The sequence below is a fragment of the Ursus arctos genome, unplaced genomic scaffold (assembly GCF_023065955.2).
Source record: "Ursus arctos isolate Adak ecotype North America unplaced genomic scaffold, UrsArc2.0 scaffold_2, whole genome shotgun sequence".
NCBI lineage: Eukaryota > Metazoa > Chordata > Mammalia > Carnivora > Ursidae > Ursus > Ursus arctos.
In genome coordinates, this window is record NW_026622874.1 from 54,728,792 (window position 1) to 54,746,367 (window position 17,576).

Consider the following 17,576-nt stretch of genomic DNA (forward strand, 5'->3'; position numbering starts at 1 on the left):
CTTCGTTAGTACAGTACTCCTTGTCTTGAAGTCTTATTTGTCAGATATTATTATAGCGTCCCTACCTCTCTTTTGCTGAGTGTTTGCATAATATAGTATATTTTTCCCCATAATTTTACTTTCAGTCTATCTGTGTATTCATACTTACAGTGCATCTCTTAGCTGTCTCTAAGACAGACTTTTTCAAAAATTCATTCGATAATCTCTTTGAATTGAAATAATTAGTTTATGTTAAATATAAATATTGATCTGCTTGGGAAGTCTATAATTTACTCTTTTGTTTTTGTCCCATCTCTTTGTTGTAGTTGTTGTATTGTTCCTCTCTTCTTCCTTCCTTGCCTACTTTTGAGTTAATCAGTGTTTTTTAGTATTCCATTTAAATTCCTCTGTTGATTTCTTACCTATGTCTCTGCAATTTTAGTGCATTTTAGTGCTTGCTCTAGAGATTACAGAATGCATTCATATATTATTACGGTCTCCATACTGTTAATATTGTACCCGTTCAGATAAAATGTAAGACTTTTGTAAGAGTATTTTAATTCCCCTGGCCTTTGTACTTGTATTTTCACATATACTCACATCTGCTTACATTATAAACCCCATAGTATGGTGTTATAAATTTTTGCTTTAAATAGTGTCTTTTAAAGAAAGTAAGAGATGAAAAAATACGTACTCTTTTATACTTACTCACATATTTCCTATTTCCAGAGCTCTTTATTCCTTTGTGTAGATTCAGGTTACCATCTATGGTCATTTCCCTTTGGACAGAAAAACTTTCTTTAGTGTTTTATATAGTGTATGTCTTCTGGCAGCAAATTCTTTTAGCTCTTGTTCGTCTAAAAATGTCTTTGTTTTCTTTTTTGAAGAATATTTTCACTGGATAAAGAATTTAGGGTTTCAGTATGGGTTTTTTTGCAGCACATGAGATATCTTGCATTGTCACCTGATCTCTGTTGTTTCTGAGGAAAAGTGAGCTGCCATTTGAATTGTCATTCCTTTGTATGTATTGTGTTGTTTTTCCCTGGATACTTTTAAGGTTTCCCCTCCACGCCCCAAAAACATGATTTCTAGCAGTTTGTCTGATAAGGAAACGGGCACATAAGGGTTAAAATAGCTTGCCCAAAAATGCATAGCTAGTGAGTAGAAAAATTCATTTCAGTTGGTATTGAAGGCAGGAGAAATTCTATTATTATTCAAGAAGTAGAGTGTGGATCCATGAGATGCAGCCTTGAAGAGCTAATGAAACTATGACCTTTAATTACTTTGAATATGCTGCACTCTGGGCAAGCTGTAGGGTTCTGTTGCCACTGCTGCAGGAAGAATGACAGAAAGCAAGGTCTACTGCTTGAGTGGACAACTTGAAGAAGGAAAGGCCAAGATCTAACCTTGCGTTTTCAGCTAAAGATGGGGACAAAAACTTGTAGATATTCTATAATTAAGCTAACATAATTTCCTGTATCTACTAGCCTTAGGGCTGAGATAGTTCTTAAACTCACCGTTTAATCCAGCATGAGCTGAATTCATATTCTTGCTAGGTTTTCTATTTGAGAGTGAAGCTGTTGATCAGGAAGGAATGAGATCAGTTATTCCAAATTATTCTTCAGAGAGTTTCTTCGCAGAAAGAGTATGCCCCTGAGTGGCGCTCTGGCAATCCTAAGAAAAGATGGGGTTGTGGGGGAAATATTTTTGGGTGGGTGTTTTATAATCAGAATTACATAATATATTTTCTATATATTCTATTTTTAACTTCTAAGACTCATATAAATGCATTCTGAATAAGTTGGATGGCTCATAAAATGATCATGCTGAATGTCAAAAGTTGAGATCTTATTTTTAAAAAGGATTTTGGAGAATATGCCACCTTTTCCAACTTAGGTGGTGGGATGAGAAAGAATAATATTTTAAATGAGCCCCCTATCCTCTCTCTGCTCTCCAGGTAGACACAGCCATACCTGTGCTTTTCCTAGAATCTCCTATTCTTTTGGTGGAATCATCCAGAAACAGTTTAATCCTACGTTAGAGGTCATGTGTTATCCAGTGGGCCAAATCCAGCCTTTTGGTGATTTTTTTGTATGGCCCTGAACTAAGAAAGGTTCTTAAATTTTTAAGAAGCTAGGGGGGGAAATGCATAAGCAACAGAGATAGTTACAGTCTACAAAGCTTAAAATATTTATTATTTTTTACAGAAATGTTTGCTGAGCCCTCTTTCTTACCACACTTGCTGGGGATACTAAAAAGTCAGGGATTCTACCCATATGTAACTTATTTGATCAAGAGTTTCTCTTTAGGGAATTGATTATATAGCAACCCCTCTTTTTTATGTTTGCAGACTACTAGAATTTGAACATGTTTGATAAGAATCTCTTAATTGTTCATTGTTCCCTTATGTTTACCTCTGCATTTAAAAATAGTGATAAGTCTGTGTATCAGCTGACATTGCTGTAACAGACCATTCCAACACCCAGTGGCTTAAACTAAAAAGCATATATTATTTCTCATGAGTCAGTGGGTCATCTGGGGAACCAGATGATTTAATCTGGGCTCAGGTGGGAGTGGCTCTGCTCTATGTATTTTTCATCTTCCTTCTGGTGTCAGCTTGGGCAAGTCCGTCTCAGGGTGATGGCAGAAGTTTAAGAGAGCAAGCTGAAACACAGCAAAATCTCTTGATGACCAGCTTGGGACCAGCTATACTGTCACTTCCAGCTCATTCTTTTGGCCAAAGCAAATCGCGTGACTGAACTCCCAAAGAGCGGGGAACTAAGTCCTACTCTCAGTGGAAGGACACTAAAGAGTTATGTGGCAAGGGGCATGAAAATTTGAGGCCACTAATGCAGTCTGTCATAGTTTGGTTTAATGTCAGGATGTGCCTTGCAACCAGTATTGGGGGGTGGGTATTAATATGCATCAAAGATCTGGACAGCAGGGTGTCATTTCCCAGAAGTCCTTCTCTAAGGGGCATCAGGAGTACAAGGGCCCTGAATTCCTTCAATTTAGCATTTATATACTGAGTGCATTCTTTGTACCTAACACTATATTAAGTTATGGAGCTTACGGAGCTTCAGGTCTAACAGTGAAAACAGACCATGACACATACTTAGAAGATGGTGTGAGAGTTCCAGTAGTAGAAATTTGTACTGGATATAAAAATAGCAACAAAAGAGAGAGGGAATCAACTCTGCTTTGTGGAAAGACATAGGAAGCTTTTTGAGGAGGAGATAAAATTAAATCTTGAAGCATGGACAGGTCCCCATTCCCTGCAGAACAAGTTCAGGTAGAGAAGTACAATTTATGGGGCAAAGTACAGCAACCTGTTAATGCTTAGAAATTGATTATAATTAACATCTCTTGTTTGTGCTCAGATAATAGAAAAGTCTGTAAGAGCCAGTGAATAACTTTGTATTTACCTCCTTCTTACATTATTTATTGCAGTAGTTTTCAGACTTCAGCCTGCATCAGAATCACCCAGAGGATTGGTTAGAACACAGGTTGCTAGGCCCACCCCCAGAGCTTCCTACTCAGTAGGTCTGGAACAGGGCCAGAGAATTTGCATTTCTAACAAGTTTCCAGATGATGCTGATGGTGCTGGTTCAGGGACAACACTTTGAGAAGTATTGATTTATTGAGCCTTTCCTCTGAGTCTGGGGCTGTGCAATGTGGTGAGTATATAAAAATGAAAAGAAAACATCCCTGTCCTCAGATCGCTCGTGGTAGGGTGGCAGAGACAGAGAAGTCAGTGTATAATGATAGTACAGTGGGGCGGGTGATGAGCTACGAGAAAGCAGTTTGCTGTGCGAATACACCAAGGGGCACTAGTTCACAATGAGGCCGGAGGCTGAGGTGTGCGTAAGACCCAGAGACCTCTCTTTAATTTGCGCCGTGTTAAAAAAGAAAAAAATCTGAAAGTAGAGACCTCAGGTTTTATGGAGCCCTTTTACATACATAATTAAATTTTATTTTCTCCTGTTAAAAAAAAATCGTAAAGTAATAACAAAGAGAAAAATGACCTTGAGTCATGTTTTGCATGAGCATGGTAAAAATGGAGTCATCGTTAATGTTGCCCTTAAGAAGTTTTCTGGTCAAAATTTTTTTAGGCAAGCTAGTAGTTGTATAGGCAGGACAGCGCGGGCTGAATTAGTTACTTTGCAACTAAAAAATGCTCATTTCTTTTGTTAATTTGTGCTACTCATCTTCAGCTATTTTAAAGAAATTTGTCGGAGAGAGATGTTACGTTTATTGTGTGTGACTCTGTATTCTCACAAAAACGGCTAGAGGTGTGTCAGAATGCAGGCAAAACCGAACGAGAGCGCCGGAGCATCGAGAGCTGGTGAAACAGTTCGTAGGGCAGCTGGTCCTGGGGTCAGGGGCCGAGCCTGCCCTTGACCAGGATTCACCACGGTTGTGGGCTAGTGTGCGACTGTGAGACAGACCCACACCTTTACTTCAAGAGTAGCGCTGAGGAGGACTGCAGTGGGCATTCGGTCACCGTCCCAGGCAGCGCTGTGGCTCTTGGCTGAGCAGCGCAAGCTGCGTGAGGGGCGTGGGCAGGGAGCGATCAGGATACCTGAAGCAGGCAGCTGGTTGGTCAGTTGACTGAACTATATGCCAGCAAATGAAAGCGTGAATGTGACAAGTAGCGGGGCCAGTTCGGAGAAACAGAGCTGTATTCATGAACTTGTTTGTCTTGGCATTAAAGACGTTCTGCCCTTTTAATGACACAGTCCTGGGCTGTGTCATCATCTTGACCTAAGGGGATAAAACCGTTAGAGGAGTAATGGTCTGTGTGGCGTCCATCTATCTGTCTCTTTATGTTTTTTTTAATCAAAAGCATATACCTAGGGGAGCCTGGGTGGCTCAGTTGGTTAAACATCCAACTCTTGATTTTGGCTCGGCTCATGATCTCAGGGTTGTGAGATCGAGCCCCATGTCGGGCACCGCACTGAGCGTGGAGCCTGCTTGGGATTCTCTCTCTCTCTCCTTCCCGGCTCCCGTCGACCCTTCCCCCCTACTTGTGTGCAGGCGCACTCTCTCTCTAAAAAAAAGAAAATATATGCCTAAAGTTATGCAGAACATTTCATTTTAAAGTTATATTCCCTCTGGCAAAGCGAGCTAAAGTCAAGTAGAAATTATAAATAGAATTCTCTCACTTTAAAATCGTGTAGTGCGATGTATTTTCATTGAAGTTGAATTATTAATGACAATTATTTGTAGTCTTTTTATTTGTCCTTTTTAAAATATAATTTCATTAACAATGAAATCTTACAACCTTTTTCTTAGCATACATCTGTGGATGGATACACTGAACCGCATATCCAGCCTACCAAATCAAGTAGCAGACAGAACATCCCTCGCTGTAGAAACTCCATTACGTCAGCAACAGATGAACAGCCTCACATTGGAAATTATCGTTTACAAAAAACAATAGGGAAGGGAAATTTTGCCAAAGTGAAATTGGCAAGACATGTTCTAACTGGTAGAGAGGTAAGTTTTCATGATGCTTTTAAATATTTGCTTGGATCTCTCCAGAGTCTTATGACAAAGCTTTCCTATAGCTGATGCTTGGAATAAATGACATTTAAAATATAGTAAACACTGAGATATGTGTGAATGGAACATCTGTAAACAGAGCTATATTATGGCACAAAAGTTGGCCTTTGAAAGTTCAGAAAAGACGTCCCTGCATGTAGCATCTTCATAAATCACGCATACTGCGGTTGGGCTTTCCTCAGACTTCTGTCTTCTTTATATGGTTTCTATAAACATTTCTGACTACCTTTGTTCCCCGACCCTAGCAACAGGGCCAGTGTAAGTTCTCATTAATTACTGCTTCAGGTAAATTAGGTATGAATGTGTAGAAAGTCACCCACTAATTTTATCTATTTAGAGACCACATTGCACTTGCAGTTAAAAACAGACATTTTTCTAGGTAGTACGAGAATTGGGTTTCTAAAATCCCATGTGTTTTCAATTATGTGTATATAGATAGCAAAAATTTATTTAATAATTATTACTAATATTTAATAATTTGTATAGTAAAGACTGAAAAAGTTAATATTACTTAATGTTGCCTGGATCCAGTTAGGACATTATGAAGATCTCAGTCATAATTTGTTTTTAATAAGTTTTTCTTTTGCGCTATACATAATATTGTTGTCACGTACGGTTCATTTTAGTCCTCTGCCCATTCTGGCTCCAGGAACTGTTCAGACGCAGGTTCCATTAGGCAGAGACTTAGACCTAATCCATTTGGTCAGTCCACTGCTGTAAGCAAACTTGGGTGTTTGATTTCTCTAATATCATTTTATTCACATGATACTTAACCTACTGAAAGCTCATAAGCCCCTCCCTTCTGATAATTATAACGTACTAAGATCAGAAGTAAAAGATTAAGATACAAATGATCTTTGCTTTAAAGGGGAGACTTGGAAGTAATATGAAAGGTGTCATTTTATTGACTCAGAATCTGATATGCTGAAGACATAGGTCAGTGAAACACATCTTAAGGCTGCCAGATGGTCACAACTTTACCATCTAGTGATGTGAACACCAAATATAACTAAATTACATCTAGTTAGGAATGAAACAGAAGATTTTTTAATCCATCAAAATACATATTCTCAAATATATAGTTTAATGGTTCTCTTTTTCAGGTTGCTGTGAAAATAATAGACAAAACTCAGCTAAATCCTACCAGTCTACAAAAGGTATTTAATTATTTTAATAGTAAGTAATTAGAATGTAAGTTTATTAATCTATGATATTCTGTAAAGTCAGTTATCCTAAATTTCCTATTAGGTAAAATACTACATTTCGTCAATATCTGAAGAAAAGACATGATATAAAACAGTATTTATGTTTAATAATGCTTCAATTATATTTATCAAGTAGTTGCTTGAGAAATATCTACAACTCAAATGAATACACCATATGAAAGGGATTTATGTCTTTTAATTCAGTAGCATAAAACTTTGTAACAAATATTTTGAAATAGTCAGGATTCTGCTTTATTTAAAAATCTATAATTGCATGGTGCACTGGGTGTTATACGCACTAATGAATCATCGAACTTTACATCAAAAACCAGGGATGTACTGTATGGTGACTAACATAATGTAATAAAAAAACATTTTTAAAAAATCTGTTTATAGTTAATTATGCCCATAGACGGTTTCTTTTTATTGCTTCACTTTCTTTTCTTCCTTCTTCCGCAGGAACTAGTCTCTCAGTTAACTTAGAGTAAAAAATATTAACATTTCTTCAAAGAATGCAAATAAAAAACAGCAGGGGAAGAAAAAGAAAGGAGTTAGGGTGGATATTGCCCTGATTAAACCTAGGAAAGCTATTTCAGGTTGCTCATTATACTTATGTGGGAAAAGTTTCTCCGATACACATTTTAGTACATTAAGAATGAAGCAAATATTTTAACACGTATACCCTATATGTTAAGTTTGTATGTGGTGAATTAGTATACATTGTGATTTTTTATTAGAAGGTAATAGGGTCATGGTTACATATGAAAATGTGCAGATAACTTTGAGTTCCTAAGACAGGTGGAATCTTAATGTAAGAACTTTTTAGTATGGTGTGTTCAACTATACCTGCTATGATTTTAACATTAAATTAAAAATTTGGGTCTGTTCCCACTTGGCTCAGTGCCAGATAACTCAGTTTATTTTATATACTTAGAGATCTGTCTTTGTACTACTTTTATATTTAGCAATCAATGTAACTTTCATAGCACTGATATTTCTGATCAGGGAGAACGAAATGTTTGCTGCATTCTTTTTTTTTCTCTGTGAGATGGTATACGTTACGGATGTCTTCTGGGAGAAGTGTCTAGCACCGGTCTGTTAGCTAATTATGATGCAGTTCTATGAGTTACAAAATGGCATCCTCTCTGGGCAGATAAATTATCCAAAGCTGCTCTTTTCAAACTGGGCTGGAGCCACAGTGGAGCAGATTTTGCCACCCCTCTGCCGGGAACCTTTTAAAAATGCACAAAGTGCTTAAGTGGCTCCGTCCACCCCCGTCTGGCTTCTCCACTCTTCCTGGATTAATCTGTGAGTTACTCTGGTAAACCGGGTGATTTTAAGTGACGTTAAGTGATTGCGGCCTGTTTTGCAAGTTGGATGCCCAGTAATATGACCCCCACTCAGTCTTTCCCTAAGGGGCCCAGAGACGACTGTAGAACCACACTTGAACTTGTGGAAACACGCAGATGTGAAGCTGAATGTTGCTTTATTTATCTGAATAACTAAAAAATGTACTTGATGACAAGTAATTTCTGTTGTAAATGCTGCTAATCTGGCTGATGAAGTGTTGCTTTTCCAAATAGGTATATAAAGAACGATGGCAATTTTGTTTTCTTTAATCTATGAAAATAAAATCCAGGGAAAGATAGACATTCACTAAATGTAGCCTGTACACTGTGTATATGTCATTATTTTTGAAATAATATTCATTTATGCTCATAGATTTGCTCGCAGTTAAGAGTTTTGAAAACAAACAGGTGAGGCTTGGTTAGTTCCCATGCATTGTAGAACATTCAACATTTGGCCGGTAGGATCTCCCAGTCTTTTTTTATAGCTAAAAAAGAAATAATGGAATGAGAAGTAATCTGTTTTCCTTAGCATTGACAGTGAAGTCCTATAGGTAACAAACAGCAAAATATATTGTCCGTGTCATAGGTGTGCTTATTAAAAGGCAGATAATGATAACACATATATTTGAAATATTCATTTTAATCTCATTTCCAAAAGCGTTCAGTTAAATCTTATTATGGACTTGATCTGAATTTAAGCTGATTCCCATCCTTTATGTTCTCTTCTGTGTGTAACATATTTATAGGAAATAGTACTTTCCTTTGACAACATCAGTGATAGACAAAGTAACCTAAATTTGATACCACAACTGTTCAAAACTTCTAAAATATAAAGCTCTCAAAAGCAGTTTGGCCTTTGGAATTGTTAAGCATCTTTGGCTTCAACATTGTTCACATAATATACTCATATTATTTGTATCACATATTTTGAATTAATGGGATCCAATTTAGTAAGTTTTCATCATTAAAAAATTATTTGAGTTTGATGCTGTATTTACCCCTTCCTCTTTGGACCATGAATCTCACCTCATATTTTAATTAGTGTTTTTTGGGGCTTATGAACTATACTAGCAATTCCTGGGGATCTTTTAAGCAGCCTAATGATGTTGGAGGAAAAGCAAAACAATGAAGCAGTTTTGTTGATAGTTCATGTACTCAAAATGTAAGATTAATTATCATTTTCTCGGAAATTTCGCCAAGTTTTTAAACTTGGACACATTAGTTTATACATGGATAACAAAGTCTGTGTAAGCTTTTCTCAGCTCATAGCCAGGTGGGTGCAGTTTATCTGTCTTCCGCGTATTGTTTATTAATTTGCATTTTCTGTTGTTTTACTATGTTGCATTATAGCCCCAACTCACAAAAATGGCTCAGTGGTTCTGAAGTGATTTACTGAGTAGTAAAGCCTGAAATGAGAATAAAGATAGGACTGCTGTAACTCAGAATTATGTCCTTAAATAATAAAGAGGGCTGCAGCATTACAACGACATACACTGTGAATCTCTGTGCTAGGACAGTGGTTTTGTACAAGCAGGGAAAGTACAATCAATTTTCAGTAACTGACATCTGATAATTAGACTTATTAAGTGAATAATCCATTTACTCCTAGTGTCTGGTATGTTATCTGTTGTATAAAATGTTGTCAAATGGCGACCTAAGCCATTTAAACTTCAGTGAGTTTTCAGATAAAGCCCAGCAACCTCTCTGGTAAGTTTTCCAGAGCATCGGCAAAATAATTTTTACCATGGTCACTACAGGTAGGGAGGAAGACAGAACCATGGAAGCAATATTCAGAATTAAATTTCTTTTTTTTTTTTTTTTTTTAAACTCTGTTTTTTTTTTTTTTAAAGGTTCCATTCATTTATGTGACAGAGAGACAGCCAGCGAGAGAGGGAACACAAGCAGGGGGAGTGGGAGAGGAAGAAGCAGGCTCCCAGCGGAGGAGCCCGATATGGGACTCGATCCCGAATGCCGGGATCACGCCCTGAGCCGAAGGCAGCCGCCCAACGACTGCGCCACCCAGGCATCCCCAGAATTAAATTTCTGTTAACAAATTATCAAGAAACCCAACTTGTAAAAGCAATCATATGATTATTGACACATATTTTTGTCAAGGAGAAAGCAGAAGAATCTCTTTGGCAGTGTTCCTTACCAAATATCTCTGTTGGACATATGTTGAAATGCCAGTTACTGTCATATATGCGTTCTTTATAGCATATTTCATTTTATTGTTCTTTTCACATGTGTGGGCCATTCGAAGGAAAAGTCTTGACCCATTCTTTTGTGGGTTGGTGAAAATCTAAGTGATAAGAGTTAGCATTTTGCAAGCTGGGTTGTAGATTGCAAAAGTTGTCTTTGAATTAGTAATGATGAAACACCGGGAAGGCCTTTTTTTGGCGAGCACATACGGGGGCGGTAGTTCTGCAAGGAATTTGTTCTGCCATGCGAATAAATAAGATTATACCTACTGCCTGGTCCCTCAGTATTCCATTCGCCATGAAATCAGTGGTTAGCAACATACTTCTGATCTTGATTCGGCTTTGAAGGAAATACTGAAAACAGGTTATCATGAAATCATGGCTATTAAAAGCTGTCTCTTCAGGGGCACCTGGGTGGCACAGCGGTTAAGCGTCTGCCTTCGGCTCAGGGCGTGATCCCGGCGTTACGGGATCGAGCCCCACATCAGGCTCCTCCGCTATGAGCCTGCTTCTTCCTCTCCCACTCCCCCTGCTTGTGTTCCCTCTCTCGCTGGCTGTCTATCTCTGTCAAATAAATAAATAAAATCTTTAAAAAAAAAAAAGCTGTCTCTTCAGTGTACAGTGTGAAGAATTGGTGGGAAGTGTATCTTTCAAACTGAAATACGATGGATTTTGAGGGAAAAGGTGTTCAAACAAGTTTCCTTTAAAAGGTGATAAGAATGTTAATGTCTAGCTAGAAACATGTTGAAGATAAGATAACCAGATTTTCTGAAAAAAACAAATGGTTTCAAGTAGTCCACTGACCAAAAATTTGAGTTTTCTAAACCTTGTTGGTTCTCTTTAGTTATTGGACAGAAGGCTCAATGACCTATCAATGGGCATGTTTAACACACAAATGCTACATCCAAATATGAAAGATAACCTTCCAGAGCAAGCACATCTGAAGAGTATATTAAGAATCCATTTGCTATTATCCTTCCAATAGAAACTTCCAGTCTTCCAACTTTTCTGTGTAATAAGATTAGCAGCCTAGACTAGAACCTGTCTGAGAGCTGTACATAAGCTTCAGGGAGAAATATCTTTGTAAAGTAATCAATCTGAATCTTGCTGACACACCATCTGATACTGGTTCCTTTCTCCAATCTATGTGATCATGACTTGGGATTTTTTTTAATTCAGTAAAAATAAAAAATTTTTAAAAAAACTTGAAATGGAAACTGTCTTATGGTTCAAGTTAAGTGCCATTGAGCCAGATACATGTGTTTGTCAATTAATTCTTAATCTAACAAAAAATTATTGAAAGAAGATTGTATTTCTCCATATATTTTCTTCTGTTTTTTTTTTTTGGCTCCTTGTTTTATGTTTCCTTTATGTAGAGTCATTGCTTTTTTTGTTGGCCTCGATGTTAGAACCCCACAAAGCTTGGTCCTCTTTTCTTTCTGTATTCTCTTCCTGGGCTATCTCAACTGTAGTCAGAGTCACAAATTTATGCCTTCAACTCAGACCTCCCCTAAATTTGCTTGTAATTTCTCAAAGACAGCCCAAACTTACCATGTCCAAAACAGAACTCCTGATCTCTGCCCCACTTACTCAGTACCTCGCCCAGGTGGTGCTCTTCCGGCATCCTCTCTCAGTGAATGACACTGTCCTCGAGTTGTGCAAGCCAGGAGCCCAGAACAGTCCTTGACTCCTCACTCTTCCTTATTCTCACCGTCTGTCCTTGAGTTGTGCAGATTTTGTCTTACATAGTTTTTGAGAATGTCTGCTTTTATCTTTTCCCATCACGACCACTCTAGACAAAGATGCTGTTGTCCGGCCTGTGGACTGCCCCCGTAGCCTTCCAGCTGGTCTTTCTGCATCCACTTTGCATCCCTCTGCACCCATGTACACACACCCCCACACCCCACACACAGCGTTTAAAAAGTCATCAAGATCACAAAATACCTTCATTTTAAACTTCTAGATGGCATTCATTTTTGGTGGTCTGGAAATCAAATTCATTAACAAGGTGTACGAGGTCCCACCTTCCTCTTCCACCTTGTGGCCCACCAGCTCCCCACAGCCTCTGCCCCGCCCCATCTAGTACTGGTCCAGTTACAGTACTTTCTTTCATCTGCTCCTAGTCACACACTTCACTCCAGCCACCAGGACTTTGAAGCTCTTCACCCCACCCTCTGCCTAAAGCACACCACCCCCCTTCACTTAATTCATCTTTAATCACTCATTCCTCACATTTCAGCCTTAGAGTCATTTCTTCAGGGAAACCTTTGCTGTCTCCACAACAGTGTTAAGTCTCTCCGTCCTCCTTAAAATGAAGCACTCGACCAAGGATTAGTCATAAAGAATTGCTTTAGTTTTTATTTGTTTTACTCTTGGTAGTAGTTTTGCTTTTTGTTTTTGATGTTTGTATTCTGTCTCTGACTCTTAACACCTCTATTGTAATTGCTTGGCCTTTGTTGGCTGTAAAGCATATGTCTATTTCTGTGTTCTCAAGAAACTACGTAAGATTTACTGAAGCGTAGACGTGGAAGGATTTTCTCTTGGAAATGGGGTTGGCTAGAGATCTAAATCACCTTTGAGTTTTAAGCTAGACCATCTGGCTGTTTCTTTGTTTTTTTGGTGGGGGGATTGATTTATTTATTTGAGAGAGAGAGTGTGGGTGAGCGGGGCAGGGGTGGGAGCAGTGGCAGAGGGAGAGAGAGAATCCTGGAGCAGTCTCCACACTGAGTGTGGAGCCTGACATAGGGCTCGATTCCAGGACCCTGAGATCATGACCTGGGCCAAAACCAAGAGTCAACCGCTTAACCAACTGCACCACCCAGGTGCCCCTCATCTGGCTATTTTAGAAATCATATTGTCATTTTGTTATTTAAGAGTCATACTCTGATTTTTTTCTAATTTGGGCAGTTTGTTGGCATAGTAAACTGGCCTATTTATAATTTTTGGATGGGGACTTCAAAATGTCTTTCCCATTCTAAAAAAAGTTGCTTACTTGTGACATTTGTTAGACTAAACTGTTTCATTTCTTTTTTAAAAAAAAATAAAATATTACAGATACAACTGAAGCCTTATGTGTTATTTCTGGGTTCTATTCCTATATTTTCCTACCTGGAAATAACTACTGTTCTGGATTTGATCTTTCTTATTCTCACTCAGATTTAAAACATTTTTTCACATGTGTGTTTCTATGTGTAAAATACCACATATTATTTATCTATAAACCTGTTATCTTTCTACAACTCACTTTTTTCATGTAACGTCTTACAGTCTTAGTCACGTTAGTCTGTATAGCCTAGTGCATTTATTTGCACCACTGTTACTGCACACCATTGTACGAGCATGCTACAGTTTACCCACTTCCTTATTCACAGATGTACTACAGTTCGCGTATTTTTGTTGGTGGATATGTAGATTGTTCCTGGTGTTTTTGTGTTTCACTTTTTCCCCCCTAGTTAGCTTTTTGTTTTTGCTGCAAAAGCAGTGCTGCAGTCAGTGATCATTGTTGTGTGTGTGTGTTTTGTGAAGATGTATAAATGTATCTCTCCAAGCAGAATTGCTAGGTTGAAGGTCATGCATATCCTCAACTTTACTAAATAATATCAAATTGCTCTGCAGAGTGGTGGCACCAGTTATGCTTCTGCTAACACTGTGAGATTTACTGCTGCTCTGCATTTTTGCCCGCACCTTAATGTTAGCAGATTTCTTAATTTTTGTCAACCTTATGGATGCATTATGGTATCTCATTTTAATTTCCATCATTTCTAATTCAAACTGTTTCCAAATTTGATCTATTTTATGTTCGATATCTTTTGTTTGAAATGATTTGATTCACTCTCTCAAACAGTACATTTATTTAGCCCCAGCTTGAGCTTGGAACTGTACAAGGCCTTGAGAAGGACTCAAGCAATATAAAATTGGTACCAGTTTATAAGAAATGAGAATCTTATAATCTTGTAATCTCTCTAGATGAAACTTGGAAAAGTGGCCCCGCCTGTCATTTAAAAAGCATTTCCTTCTCTTCACTTTGCAACAAACAGTTGACTTACAAGTTGTCAAGGTTGGGAAGCAATACTGAACAACCATTTCATTTTTTTTAGTTAGAAATCATCTAATATATATTCATTTACTTGTCTTCAGAACTCTTTTTCCAACTACCATTTCATGGGAAGAACTTAAGAAATTTGCCTACGTTGTTATACTACTAGCAATAACTTTATAAAATATGTGGTGTGTCCATAAGGTGTCTGAAGGCTGAAAAAAGAATGAAGTGGTGATCCTAGAAATGTAAAAGCTGAAAGTGTAATCCATAGGATTCTGTTAATATGGGCATATCATATATAAAATCCCTCAATGGATGGGCACCTCCGAGAGAGTCTAAACGAGGACCCAGCAGTCTCTAGGAGCTGAATGCCACTTGCAGGGTAAAGCAGTGCTCACACCTCTCATTAATAGACTGGTAAACAGCTATCAAAGATACAGATGGGATTTCTACAAAGATTACAGTGAAGGCAAAGAAGGGCTCCTGCCCCTCACCAAACTCATATCAGAACAAAATACCGGAAAGGCCAAGAAGACTGTGTCAAAAGGCACAAGAAGATCTGAATGTCATCCCCTTCCTACGAGCCCAGTTCCCTGTGACTGATGACAGCCTGGAAGAGCTCTCCCAATGGCAACAAGCCTGGCCACTCTGCCTTTGTCAAGTTTCCCGTGGCCACAGTGTTGTTCTCCATCTGCTTCAAGACGCAGTGAAGGGGTCCTGTGACCTTGATGAAGCAGTGAAGGGGTCCTGTGACCTTGATGAAGCCAAGGGCAACACAGTGAGCAGGTCTGGTGGAAGGAGGATGATGTGCATTTGACTGGCCCCTGACTGTGATGCTTTGGGTGTAAATAGAATGAGAATTGTCCAAGCCATGTCCAAGTGGCTACTTCTAAATATAACAGATTTTCCCACCATCAAAAAGTACGAAACAAAAGGAATAGAAGCATCAGGAAGGAAGAGAACAGTTGAGAGGAGAAACGGAAAATGCTCATAAATGAGGCAAATACTGATGAACACTAATGGAGTTTGACTGACCCTGACCTTAAGCCGTAACTAGAAGGACTGAATTGAAAAGTAAATATCTCTCTTGTTTACTCACTTCAGTTATGGGGAACAACGCCAAGAACCAAGAAGGAAACAGTCCAGCCTCTGAACAACTAACTAGAATAGCTGTCACGAAGTCTAAACAATAAAGGCCCTCCCTGCCTCGTAGCCAGAGAAAACCCATCTCGGGCCTTCACGAGGCACTCTTTTCTCGAATTGAACACACAAGATTCGAACAAACTCTGGCCTTGATTTCAGCCCACCACAAAGCTGAAACAGTAAGTTTGGAGAATATTAGTGAATTCGGAGCATTCCTGCTAAGTTTAAGAATGCTAGAAACATGATGTCACAGTTTGAAAACGAACAAGAAAAAATGAACTATAAATTAGAATCAGAAACTCAAATAGTGGTGTGGGACGATTTAATATAGTTGCAAACCTCTGTTTTCCTGGCTTTTACCTGACAAATGATACATACAGTAATTGACTTTTTAAACAATAACTGTCCATCTCAAGGTAAACGTCTTAGCATGGTCTAAATTTTCAGCTCTCCTTCTCCCCTCAACCCTGTCCACCTTTCCTAAGGAAGAGCAGGCACTGGGAAGATTGGCCCCCTCGCCGATAAAGGTCTGCTCTGGGCTAAGAGATCACGGATATGTGGCTCACTGTCTCTCTCTCTCTCTGCTTCCTTTGACTCGGGCAGCCGATGCGGAGGCTCTGACATTAATTAGTCCCGTCCCTTTCCTGTGTGCAGCCAACTGGAATATTGCGGTTTCTGGAAGGGGTGAGGGGAGTTGTGAAAAGGAGGAGACGTCTTAGACCTTTTACTAAAGCCATGTGCTACTGTTCACTTGGCCCCGATTCTCTGAGTTTGTAGTGTTAATGACCCAAATCTAGCTGACAATTGAAGTGTTTCTTTGGGAAGAAGGGTGATTGGCGGGTCAGGCTACTGGCATTTCATTGTCCTAGGCCAGTATGCCCCTTAAAACACACTAATCCCTTCTTCCAGCAGCAACCATTCTTCCTCTTTCCACAACTGCCTGTCATTTTTAGCCTACGCACAGCCAACCCACGCAGGCCCATTCATGCTCTTGCTTATTATGGTTTTTCCCTCACTCCTTGTCAGAGGAAACTAAGAATAGAGCAATATGGTGAAGACATCTTTGAGATGGATGTGTATTATTTTTTTCACTGGAATAAAAAATTACTTTCTGATGAGAACTTTGGCCCTTCCTGTAACTGTTTCCCTGGTTCATCTCCAGGCCTTCTATTTGGTACATTTTTGTTGTCCCAATTTTCAGAAGATAATTTTTTTAAGGATTTTATTTATTTATTGGACAGAAAGAGACACAGCGAAAGAGGGAACACCAGCAGGGGGAATGTGAGCAGGACCTCTGACTTGTTTCTAACCAATAGAATATGGAAAAGGTGTGGGATTTCATTCCCACAATTACGTTGTGTTATATATTATTTTTTTAATGTTTAGGTGGTTGATTTTATTACTCAGTGCTTGTAAAATGACTTCATGAAAGTAAGAGGCTGGCATAGTATTTGACTTGTTTTTCTGGGGGGGAAAGAAACTCTTTGGTTATAGTAAAACCCAGGATCATCAGATTTGTGAGTTGTGATTTTATAATTACATGTGAATTTTATATAAAAAAGTTGAAACCAGAAGTATAAATTTTCTGAAAACCTAACCCACAGACTGCTGCCTCTGCTATCAGCCGAGGGAGTCCCTGGGCGAAGGTGACCTGATGATAGGCCCCCTTATTTCCTCTTTCTCAGGGAGGTGAGGGTCTTATTTGGAAGGGGGCTCATCAGGTAAGCAGAGAGAGGAGGGCTGGGTGGTGTCAGAAGCTAAGATAGAAACCCTGAGGGGCGCCTGGGTAGCGCAGTCGTTAAAGCGTCTGCCTTCGGCTCAGGGCGTGATCCCGGCGTACCGGGATCGAGTCCCACATCAGGCTCCTCCGCTGTGAGCCTGCTTCTTCCTCTCCCACTCCCCCTGCTGTGTTCCCTCTCTCTCTGGCTGTCTCTCTGTCACATAAATAAATAAAATCTTTAAAAAAAAAAAAAAAAAAGAAACCCTGAGTGTGTTCTGAGGAGACTGCCCACCCAGCACACTGGAGATCCCACAGAGCTCCACCCCGCTGTCAGTCCTCTGAAGTCCTGGGGGGGGGGGAGGGGATAGTCACCTGGAT

General features: G+C 39.1%; 1 protein-coding gene across 2 annotated transcripts in view; it reads left to right on the forward strand.

Annotated features, from left to right (window-relative positions):
- Positions 1 to 17,576, forward strand: part of MARK1 (microtubule affinity regulating kinase 1) — a 113,957-nt gene that overhangs the window by 40,703 nt on the left and 55,678 nt on the right. For both annotated transcript variants that reach the window (XM_057315147.1, XM_026517301.4), the window contains exons 2-3: positions 5,275 to 5,478; positions 6,648 to 6,701. In XM_057315147.1, the coding sequence (XP_057171130.1) occupies positions 5,275 to 5,478; positions 6,648 to 6,701 (258 nt within the window). The remainder of the gene's footprint in view (positions 1 to 5,274; positions 5,479 to 6,647; positions 6,702 to 17,576) is intronic.